This window comes from Geotrypetes seraphini, chromosome 14 (assembly GCF_902459505.1).
Source record: "Geotrypetes seraphini chromosome 14, aGeoSer1.1, whole genome shotgun sequence".
NCBI lineage: Eukaryota > Metazoa > Chordata > Amphibia > Gymnophiona > Dermophiidae > Geotrypetes > Geotrypetes seraphini.
In genome coordinates, this window is record NC_047097.1 from 76256894 (window position 1) to 76269082 (window position 12189).

Genomic DNA, 12189 nt, shown 5'->3' on the forward strand with positions numbered 1-12189 from the left:
CACACAGCCTCCCTGTCTCGTCAGCTCGCAACCTCCGGGTCATCTTTTGACTCCTCTGTCTGTACAAATCCAACAGACCACTAAAACCTGTCGCTTCTTTCTCTATATAAACAGTAACATATTTACATACCCAAGGATCACCGGCTGCAAATACAAATCCTTTCTGGACAGGTCTTTCATGTTTCAAGCAAGCAAACAGTAATCCTGGCTGGGTAATTACATCAATGGAGTCAGGCTGACCTACGGCACCTTTCGGAGAGTAATTAAAACCGTACCGTTTGACAGATTCATCTCCTAAACAGAAGCCTCACTAAACTTATAAATTTATATTTTCCTTCTGTCTATTTCTTGAGTAACATGTTGTTCCTCACTTTTTGCATTCTGTAATTCGCTGATTGCCCAGCTTTATTCCCTGGGTTGCAAACTTGAAATCCATATTTTTCTCTTCTCTATTTCTTGTGTAATAAGTTATACCCTCACTTCTTGTATTCTGTAATTCGCTGATTGTCCAGCCCTCTTCAATGTGAACTGCCTAGAAGTCATCTGACTATGGCAGTATAGAAGAATAAACTTATTATTATTATTCTAATATCATCAAGAAAATCTAATCCTCCGTCTCTGAGCACACTACCCTTATCCACACCCTCATCACCTCTCACCTGCTTCTCTCAGGCCTCCCACATAACCATCTCTCTCTCCATCCAGAACACTGCTGCATGACTTATATTCCACCAGAGTCACTAGGCTTACATCACCCCTCTCTAAGTCACTTCATTGGCTCCACTTTTGCAAACAGTTCAAAACTCCTCTTATTGACCTACAAGTGCATTCTTTCCATAGCTCCTCAGTATCTCCCCTCTTGTCTCTCCCTACACTTCGGCCCAGGAACTCAGATCATCGGACAAATTTATCTGTACCCTTCTCCTCTGCTGCCAACCCTAGACTATGTCCCTTCTCTCTTGCTGTACCTTATGCCTGGAACAAACTGCCTGCGTCAGTATGTCAAGCTCTGTCCCTGGAACTATTAAAATGCAGAGTAAAAGCCCACCTCTTCAAGAATGCATTTAAATCATAACCCCCTACTGAAAACCCATCTTTGACACTTGATCTCCCCTTTCCTCTTTCCCTCTCTACTTTCACTTCCACCCTCTTGCCTGTCCTCCCTCTCCTCTGCCACTCTTTATGTCACCTTGAGCCTATATAGGTGTGTGCGACGCACAAATAGAAGATTAGATTAGATTGTCTATTAATTTAGATTGTAAGCTCTACTGAGCAGGGACCGTCTCTTAAATATGTTAATGTACAGTGCTGCTTAAGTCCATCAGTGCTATAGAAATGTTAAATAGTAGTCAAGATATACTTTGCAAATTCTAGCCCATTACAGCAAAAGAAAAATCAAATTATTCATGGGGATGCACAGAGCAAGAGAATCAAGCTGCCTCCATAGGCGCTGATGTCACTTCCTCCTGAGCTAGGACTAGAATTTTAAACTGTTTCCTGTACTGTACCGGATTCTACTTTAGTTCTTTTATTTACTGTTCTCCCTCCAGTAACGACTGAACATTTGATTACCCTGGCTTTGGCAACACAACAATTTGTTAAGTGTTTAATCATAATAACTGTTGCAATATAGGTCCATCACATTCACAGCTGGTGTTATGGCCCAGGGCATATTTCGTAGGGGGCCCCCAAAGCCACCAGAAGATTATTTCAAGTTTCAAGGTTATTTCTTACTTAATATACTGCTCATTGACACCACCACAGTCTAATCAGGTACTCAAGAATTTTTCCTTCACCTTCAGATTTCAGGCTTCCTGAAGCATAGTGACCCAGGGCGATTGCCCTGATTACCCTGTACTAATGCTGATTTTGCCGCCACTATCTCTTGAAGCAAGGATTACATATAAAGCAATTCTAATCCTCGCACCAGAAATCTAAAGGAGCAGGAGGCCATGAATGGACAATCTGTGATCACCAGTAGGAAAACATAACTAGAGTCACCAGACAATATAGTCTTGCTTTCCCAATGACAGTCATAACTCTGGCATTGAGTCTTCCTAGAGAAGGGGTTCTCAACTCAGTCCTCAGTTTTCCGGATATCCACAATGAGAGATTTCCAAACAAAGGAAGTACGGCATGCATATTTGTTATGGGTATCCTGAAAACTTAACTGGCTGGGTGTCTCCCAAGTACCCCTGACCTAGAAGTGGCCTTCCTCTGAAGCATGTACATGTCAGGTTCATACGTACCTCCTGCAAATTTAAAGAAACAAAAAACTGCCTGTTTTCTTTTATGTTCTTCAGTCTTTTCTTTTCATAGGCACACAGGTGAGGAATTCTGTCCTGGGAAAAAGAACAGGAGACAAATTACTTGTTCAGTCGCACCACTAAGATAAGCCTAAAAGTGCATGCTGGATGCTTATTTATTTAGTTGGATTTATGTCCCTTCCTCCCAGAAGAGCTCAGAACGGGTTCCAAGTTTACATATATAATAAAAAAAGAACAAGGTCTATTAATGCATTTTGCATGCTTTTTTGGCCACAGTATATTAAGCATTCTTTTTGAACATATAACGTATAAAGACACCTCAATCATTTTCCTGGATAGTGACTCTGAATGTGGAACCTAGAATTGCCATAGTGAGGGAAGGTGTCACCCAGAATCGCAATACCCTGCACCCCCCATTCTTCCCTGTCATGCCTCTTCTATATAACATCTGATTTTAGAATACATTTTTCCAAATACTTCCAAAACATTTTGGTTATTTAGAAGAGCAAACATAAGAACATAAGACTAGCCTCACTGGATCAGACCAATGGTCCATCAAGCCCAGTACCCCTTTCTCATAGTGGCCAATCCAGGTCACCAGTACCTGGCCAAAACCCAAGGTGTAGCAATATTCCATGCTACCGATACAGGGCAAGCAATGGCTTCCCCCGAGTCTTTCTCAATAACAGACTATGGAACTTGTCCAAACCTTTCTTAAAACCAGCTATGCTATCCGCTCTTACCACATCCTCTGGCAGCGCATTCCAGAGCTTAACTATTCTCTGAGTGAAAAATAAATGTCCTCCAATTGGTTTTAAAAGTATTTCCCTGTAACTTCATCTAGTGTCTCCTAGTCTTTGTAATTTTTGACAGAGTGAAAAATCGATCCACTTGTACCTGTTCTATTCCACTCAGGTTTTTGTAGACTTCAATCATATCTCCCCTCAGCCTTCTCTTTTCCAAGCTGAAGAGCCCCAACTGTTTTAGTCTTTCCTCATAAGAGAGGAGTTCCTTCCCCTTTACCATCTTTATCGCTCTTCTTTGAACCTTTTCTAGCGCCACTATATCTTTCTTGAGATAAGGAGACCAGAATTGAATGCAATACTCCAAATGAGGTCGCACCATGGAGCGATACAGGGGCATTATGACTTTCTTAGTCTTGTTAACCATCCCTTTTTTAATAATTCCTAGCATCCTGTTTGCTTTTTTGGCCACCGCTACACATTGGGTGGAAGATTTCATCGTATTGTCTATGATGATACCCAGATCCTTTTCTTGGGCGCTAACTCCCAAGATGGACCCTAGCATCCAGTAACAGTGATTCAGGTTATTCTTCCCAATGTGCATCACTTTGCATTTGTCCACATTAAATTTCATCTGCCACTTAGACACCCAATCTTCCAATTTCCTAAGATCCGCTTGCAATTTTTCACAATCTGCATGCGTTTTAACAACTTTGAACAGTTTAGTGTCATCTGCAAATCTAATCACCTCACTCGTCATTCCAATTTCCAGATCATTTATAAATAAGTTAAATAGCACCGGTCCCAGTACAGACCTTTGTTGTCTGCTGACTTCATTTTTCTGTGCTTTTAACTGTTTCCAGGGCCTTCTTGTCCTTTGACTGTTTTTCTCTCCATCTTCACATTCTGCCTTGCATCCATCTTTGGCATTAACTTAACATTCAATTTTTCCCTTTTTTCTGCTTTGTCAAAATCTACATTTCTATGTCTTACCGTCCCTTCCTATCTCTCTCTCCTTCCCTCACTATTTCCATGGTCTGACTGACATCTCTCTCCTTCCCTCCTTCCCCTCCAGTGAAACATTTCTCTTTTCCTTCCTCCTTTCTGCCCCCTGCAGTCCATTTTCCTTCCCTTTCTCCTTTCTGGCCCCCCTCCCAGTCCAACATTTCTCACTCCTTTCCACCAGTTCAACATTTTTTTCTCTCTTCCTCCTGCATTCTTCTCCTCTGATCCTCCTTCCCTCAACCAAACATCTCTCTCTCTCTCTCTCCCTCCATGAATCCAACTTTTCACTCTCTGCTCTCTCCCCCTTCCCCAGTGTAACATTTCTCCTTCCCTCCTTTCTGTCCTCCCCATCCATTTGTCCTCTCCACGAGTCCATCACTTTCTGCCTCCTGCACACTTTCTCTCTGTCCTTACCTCTTCCCTCAGTGGCATTCCTCCTTCGCACCACCCAACCCAACATGCTCTCTTCCCATACACCATCTCACCCTCCCCTCCACTGTGCAGCACCTTTCTTTTACCTCCCTTTCTGCCAGGTCCAGCAGTACCTCTTCTCCCTTCCTTTTACCTCCACCTTCTCCAGCAGTACCCCTTCTCCCTTCCCTGTTCCCATTGTCAAGCAGTACTCCTTCTCCCTTCCCACTGTCCAGCAGTACCCCTTCTCCCTTCTTCCCCTCCTCCCCTTGTCCAGCAGTACCCTTCTCCCTTCCTTAGTTCCCACTTCCCCTTGTCCGGCACAAAGCGCAGCAGCCTCAAAGAAACAAACAGAATGTTGGGTATTATTAAGAAGGGTATGCCGCTGTATTGCGCGATGGTGCACCTGCATCTGGAATACTGTGTCCAATATTGGTTGCCGTACCTAAAGAAGAACATGGAGATACTTGAGAGGGTTCAGAGAAGAGCGACAAAAATGATAAAAGGTATGGAAAACCTTTCATACGCAGACAGGCTAGAAAGGCTGGGGCTCTTCATCCTGGAGAAGCGGAGACTCAGAGGATATATGATAGAGACTTACAAGATCATGAAGGGCATAGAGAAGGTGGAAAGGGACAGATTCTTCAGCCTATTGGGAACTACAAGAACAAGGGGACACTTGCAGAAATTGAAAGGGGACCAGTTTAGAACCAATGCTAGGAAATTTTTCTTCACTCAGAGGGTGGTAGACACCTGGAATGCACTTCCGGAGGATGTGATAGGACAGAGTACATTAAGGGGATTCAAAGAGGGATTGGACAAATTCCTGAAGGATACGGGGATTGAGGGATATAGATAGAGGTAGAGATAGAGATAGGATTATGAAAGGGTACAGATAGAAGAATAATGGGGATTGAAAGATTTTAGACAAAGGATCACTTACAGGTCATGGACCTGATGGGCCGCCGCAGGAGCGGACTGCTGGGCGCGATGGACCCCTGGTCTGACCCAGCGGAGGCAACTTCTTATGTTCTTACCCCTTCTCCCTTCCTTCTTCCCCTCCTCCCCTTGTCCAGCAGTACCTAGTGCACCCTGGGCACTTATCTGCTGGATATACAAAGGCAGGAGTCCCGGCATAAGCGACAGCAGCAGGCAGTTGCCCAGATTGCGGGATCGGGTTGCCCAGTTGCAGTTGCCCAGATTGTGAGTTTGGGTACTAGACCACAGGCCACAAAATAGCAGCTGGGGGCTGCATGTGGCCCGTGGGCCGCGAGTTTGAGACCGCTGGCCTAGAAGGTCTTTTTTTTATTTAAGTTTTTTATTGATTTTTTCACATATCAACAAGTGTTATAAATTTTCCATACATTTATCTTAACAATACACTTGATATCTCTATAATGTATTTTATATAAACCATATTTTATATTATTTTTCTTATGAATTTATATAACATATATATTGTAATGATTTTATCAATTATTATTTAATTATGAACCCTTTTCCCTCCCTTTATCACATTAATTTCTCATAGGACTATCATTCATTCATTATGATATATTTTTTATAATGTATAATAAAGAGAATAAATTCTTTACCCCTTCCCTCCCTCCCTTCTTTAACCATTATCTTATTATGGGAAAAAATTAAAATCAGTCATTGCAAAAATCTGTTAATGGTCCCCAAATCTTCTTGAACTTATCCATATATCCTTTTTGTGTTGCAAATGTACACTCCATCTTATATATATGGCAAACTGAGTTCCACCAAAAATTATACTTCAATCTGTCATAATTTTTCCAATTATGTGTAATTTGCTGTACTGCTACTCCAGTCAATATAAATAAAAGTTTATTGTTATTTGATGAAATTTGACTTCGAGCTCTCATTGCAGTACCAAACAAAATCGTATCATATGTCAAGGCTATCGGATTTTCTAACATCCTATTAATTTGAGGCCAAATTGATTTCCAAAATATTAATATGAATGGACAATAGAATAAAAGATGATCTAATGTCCCTGCTTCAAGATGACAATGCCAGCATCTATTAGACTTAGAGCTATCTATTCTATGTAAACGTGTAGGGGTCCATAAAGCTCTATGTAAAATAAAAAACCAAGTTTGTCTCATAGAAGCTGACAATGTGCATTTTAACCTCCAAGACCAAAGTCGTGGCCATTGAGATGCATTAATCTGATGCTTAGAAGGTCTGATTAGGCGGTATAAGAAATTTTAAATAAACTTGAACCCTGAGACTGGAAATCCATATTTAGTAACTGTGAAACTTACCAGCAATCGTAAATCTATGCTGTCCGTCCAGGGTCCGGTATTGTGGAATGCCCTGTTTGTTTCAGTGCGTCAACTGACCATGCTTTGTCAATTTAGAAAAGAAGTAAAAACTAAGTTGTTTGAACGCAGTTTTGGTACCAGCTGTGTGTGTGTATGAGATTCTGTTTCTTTGGGTTAATCTGTGGGATGCATTTGTACTGAACTGTCTTTTTTAAGATATATTTTGTGATTGTGCATAGATGCACAATGTTTTTATTTTGTTATGTTTTTATTTTTCAGGTGTTTTGTCATTTGCTGATTTTGTATGTTTGTATTGTTCCTCACCTAGATTTGTAGATAGGCAGGTCACAAATAATTTTAAATAAATAAAAGTTTTACACTTATACATTAGATGCAAAAACTTAATGTGAGGTAATTAGGAGCCAGAATGCTGTCAGGGGCATTCCCAGCCTGTCCCTATACGGTTACTGCACAGTTAAGGAGGAAGCGCTTACCACCTGTGCACAGGTCATGTACATAACCAACCCCAGAACAGATGATGCAGTTAGTGCATGAATTAATGTTTGTGGTCATGCCATGCGTTTTACACTTTTTAGTAAAAGGGCCCCTAAATTTTCCCCAAATGTTTACATCTATAAAAAAGGCAGGTGACACTGGATACATTCCCAAAGCATAACCCTCCTTTGTCCAAATTTTCTGGCAGCAAATTCAACAGGTTAATTTTGCAATTCAGAACTCATTTTAATTCTACCACTAATTCTGTTTGTCTGTTTTAATTAGACTGTACGCTCTATTCAGCAGGGATCGTCTACTACTACTGCTATTACTAAATAGGGTAACTAGTACTTTCCTATTAACTTGTGCCATAAAATTCATGCTGGATACACATTTTAGACGTTTCCTACCTCTCTCATGAACTAAAAGCCTCAAAGCAACAAATCAGACAGAAATCTAAGATGCACTAATGATTAGCAGTGTTAAATACCAAGAAGTCCATTTTATACCTCTGGACTTCTTAGCACACCTTAGTAAGAGGATCCCATAGGCAGTAAAAGTATTGGGCTAACTTAATGACCATTTCCATGAGTCAACATTGTTTTCTTAGGCTCTTCACACATCATCTACTTGAATCAGTTCATATACCTACCTGGTCTGTATCACTGTCTTCATTCTCACTTTTGCTGGTTGCTCCATTTCCTTTCCTAAGTGATGCCCAGGTTGTTACACATTTCAAAGGTGATAATTGTATAGTGGGGTTCTGCTGGCTTGGGGATCCCTCAGAAGGTCTGGTCTCTAGTCCCTCAGATAGTCTCCTAACTTTGACTGTATTACTGGTGAACTCATCTAACTGGCGTTTTTTCTGCTTGCTGAAGAAAGCACCGATGTTAGATCTGCCGTCTGGTTCTGCTTCTGCTGATGGAGCTGCATCTTGAGGCTTACCCATCATACTCTTTTCTCTTTCTGGGACTGCTCCTATGAAACAGACAATGAAGCACAATATTTAAAACAGATCCTCAGGAGTCCAGCTCATTTCAAGGTCAACTGAATTACACTGGCCTTGTACCAAAGAATAATTATAGAAACAGCATTTCAAGGTCTACTTTGCATGAACTTCTAAATTAACTATACTATACAGGACTGCATATATTAAAAAACAACTTGGAAAACAATTTTCTAATTTGGAAGAAGAAATTAAACATTTGGAATCTAAATTAGTAGATAAATGGGAACAAGACACTTTACAGGCTCTTTTAAAAGCAAAGGGTAAATATAATGAATTATCTTCAAAACTAGTAAGGAAAGATTTATTTTCTCAGCAAACCATGTATTATGGAAGTTCAAATAGGGCGGGAAGATTACTGGCAAACTATCTTAAAGCAAAGAAAAACAAAAATTATAGCAATAAAGGATGAAAAAGGAAATACACACACTCAGATAGGAATTATTTTAAATCAATTTTTAAATTTTTATAAAGACCTGTATTCTTCCGAGTCTTATACTGATAAAACTCAATTCACCTTCCAATTCAAAGGATTTCATTAAACACGTCCATCAAAAACAGAGCAGAAGAATCACTATAGTTATGTGAAGTTCAGCAAGCAAAGAAAACAGACCTGTAACTTTATTTTATCTTAAACTTTAGATTGCCTTTTAAATTTTTAATTATGTAATTGCCCTATTACTGATCTGCTATTCTCAGTAAATATATCTAGCCAGTTTGTAATAGAGTTTTGGGAAATAAATAGGTGGCGAGGAGTGGCCTAGTGGTAAAGCTGCTGCCTCAGCAGCCTGAGGTTGTGGGATTAACGACAGCACTGCTCCTTATGACCTTGGGTACAAAATAAGTACCTGGATATATGTAAACCGCTTTGAATGTATAACCACAAAGAGGCGATATACAAATCCCATTCCCTTATATAAATGTTGATAAAAATAAGCAAAATTTCTTAGCCATTCTCTCATAGGAAGTCAATAAAAACTTATCTCTGACAAATTTTTCTGACCCCACTTCAACTTGATGTACTTCCAAAACACTTCCAGATAAACCTGACTAAACTTAGCATGCCAATGTAATTTTGAAAGTTCTCTGTAATGTCGCTGTCTGTATACAGTCTCTTCCCTTGTAAACCGCTTAGAACTGTTTGTGGTATGGCAGTATATAAAAATAAAGTTGTTATTATTATTATTATCTTTCTACTCATTTATTCTGGGGTTGTTGGTTTGGTTTTTTTGTAGGAGTGTGTGGTGCAGTGGTTAGAGCTACAGCCTCAGCACCCTGAGCTTGCGGGTTCAAACCTCATGTTGCTCCTTGTGTCCCTGAGCAAGACACCTAATCCTCCACTGTCTCAGGTGCATTAGATAGATAGACAGGGAAAATGCTCGAGCATATATATATAGTGGCGCTAGAAAAGGTTCAAAAAAGAGCAACTAAGATGGTAAAAGGGATGGAACTCCTCTCCTACGAGGAAAGGCAAATAGTTAGGGCTCTTCAGCTTGGAAAAGAGCGGCTGAGGGGAACGGGCTACTGGGCATCATGGACTATGGGCTACTGGGCATCATGGACTATGGGCTACTGGGCATCATGGACTATGGGCTACTGGGCATCATGGACTATGGGCTACTGGGCATCATGGACTATGGGCTACTGGGCATCATGGACTATGGGCTACTGGGCATCATGGACTATGGGCTACTGGGCATCATGGACTATGGGCTACTGGGCATCATGGACTATGGGCTACTGGGCATCATGGACTATTGGCTACTCTTTTTACCATGTTCCAGCAGTATACAAGTTCCTATCCTTGCAATGAAAATAAGACTCGTGTCATTTTCTACTCTCCAACGTCTTTAATTCTTTCTTTATTAAGAACTTTTGGAAAAGCAAATTTGCTATGAATGTACTTATTTTTATTTCTTTGCCTTTTAAACTAGGAGTTATTGGATATATTACAGCGGTGATCGAAAATGATTAAGGACAGGGAAGGACTCTCACACATTTGATATGATCTACTGCTCAAAGCAAAGTGTTACAAAACTAAATACTAAAGAGAACCTCGCCGGGCAAAATATTCACGACAGATCGGTAAATGCTGCTGCCAAGTCAAAGCCCCGTTTTTAATCATTTCAAACAGCTTTGCATAGAACTGTGTCCCAGACTAGGCTGTTTGTTGAGGAGAGGATGATTAGAAAATCAGCCCTTCAAAAGCAGGACGGCCAAAGAAGTCTGCTAAGAGAAAAGTCCGGCCTAGCACCGACCTGCAGATCCTTTGCTCTTCGGGCCGAGGCGAGAAAGACAACGCGCTGTACGGGCAGAGGAACAACCACGCCTCCGGCCGCCGGCCTTCCCGCCTTTTCATCGACGCCAGGTTTGGTTTCCCCGCCGGACCCTTTTCCTGACGCACACCGTCAACGATACGCTGCGCGAGGCTGGAAGGCAGGGGCGGGGTCAAATGCTGGGGAGGATTACGGAGGGAGGCGGGGGCGGAGCCAGGGCACTGTCTAGGACGGGCGAGAGCCCCCCCACGTGGCGTGCTGACGTCAACGAAGGCGCGAAAAATCGGCAAGAAGCTGGAGCAGGTAAAGCGCGAAGTTGGAGCGAACGACCGCGCTGACGGGGACGGTGGCAGCCGGGCTCCGTGTCGCGCGCTCTGAAACCGGGAAGGAAAGAGCCGCGAATTCGGTGGGGGCTGAGGGGTTCGCTACAAAAGACGTGCAAAATGCCCCAACAACCCACACTTGCTTCTTGTGGTGATAGTTCTCGTCTCAAGAAGAATAAAGTTTAGCCTTCTGTGGGCTCCTGCACAATTTATGATTTTAACTTGTAGGCTAATCTCATTAATTTACAATTTGACTTTAAATGTTGTGATTTTAAAAAAAATGTCTAAATGGGGTATTTTCAACAAGCTTTTGCAAAAAAAGAGTAATCTAGAAATATTTTGTAACCAGCTCTATTAGAAACAGCAAGTTTCAAACTCCCTGAAAAAGTTTGTTTTGTTCTTCAGTGCAAGCATAATAAGATCAAAGAAGTTTCTCTGGTAACAGCATACATTAACATCCACATTTATTTAAAACTCTTTATTACCCACCTAGAAACCTAGGTGGCTTACAAAAAAGGACATTCATAATCATTTAAATACCCAGAAAAACATTCCCAAAGCCCCAAATCACCCGTAACCTCTCACACCTTTGTCCTCCTATCAAGACAAAAGCTGAAATAGGTTATCAGCTTAGATTCTCCTCTCTTATTCTCAGTTAAATGCTTTGGAGAAAAATATGTTTTCAACAGTTTCCTAAACTGCAATACATGTCTACAGAGCCGTAAATTCCTAGACATATCGTTCCATATCACTGGACCAAGAATTGCACAGGAGAATTTTTCGGTATGCCCTGGATCAGTAGCATGGAATATTGCTGCTCTTTGGGGTTTTTACCAAGGTAGTAGTGACCTGGATTAGCCACCTTGAGGATGTGCTACTGGGCTTGATGGACCATTGGTCTGTCCAAGTAAGGCTATTTTTATGTTCTTATAATAAGTCTCTTTTCTACTTTTCACCTGCAACAGCATACAATTTGCAGATCTTAATGTCCTTCTTGGCTGATATAAATTCAACATTTTTTAAAAATAATCGGGTAATTTACCATATAGTCCCTGATGTACCAGTTTTAATACCTTATATTTTATCCAGTAATTCACAGGCAACCAATGAAGTTTCTTCAATATGGGTATAATATGATCAAAACGGGACACATCCATCAATATTCTAGCAGCTGAATTCTCAATAACTTGCAATGCATTCACCCGTATAGCTGCTAGGTATAATGCATTACAATAATCCAATTTTAACAGCACCATACTCAGCAGTATTTCCCTAAAATCCCATCCTGTAAGTATTGCCGTCAACCTACTTAACACAATGTATGACGACTACCCTTGCTACCTATGCAGTTCTTGCCAACTTTGCAACCAGTAAG

General features: G+C 41.1%; 2 protein-coding genes across 4 annotated transcripts in view; one reads left to right on the plus strand and one right to left on the minus strand.

The window, feature by feature from the left end:
* The window catches only part of WDR76 (WD repeat domain 76), a 52675-nt gene extending 42054 nt beyond the window's left edge, over nucleotides 1–10621 (minus strand). The window contains exons 1-3 of the mRNA XM_033920360.1: nucleotides 10474–10621; nucleotides 7862–8187; nucleotides 2250–2342 (exon numbers count right to left, since the gene is read on the minus strand). Coding sequence (XP_033776251.1) covers nucleotides 2250–2342; nucleotides 7862–8161 — 393 coding nt within the window. The 5' untranslated portion in view covers nucleotides 8162–8187; nucleotides 10474–10621. The remainder of the gene's footprint in view (nucleotides 1–2249; nucleotides 2343–7861; nucleotides 8188–10473) is intronic.
* A 43-nt stretch (nucleotides 10622–10664) lies between these two features.
* Nucleotides 10665–12189, plus strand: part of BLM (BLM RecQ like helicase) — a 99438-nt gene continuing 97913 nt past the window's right edge. For 2 of the 3 annotated variants that reach the window (XM_033920355.1, XM_033920359.1), the window contains exon 1: nucleotides 10665–10794. The gene's annotated coding sequence lies outside the window, so the exon portion shown is untranslated. Of the gene's footprint in view, nucleotides 10898–12189 lie in introns of all 3 variants that reach the window. The other variant, XM_033920356.1, reaches the window with a different exon arrangement.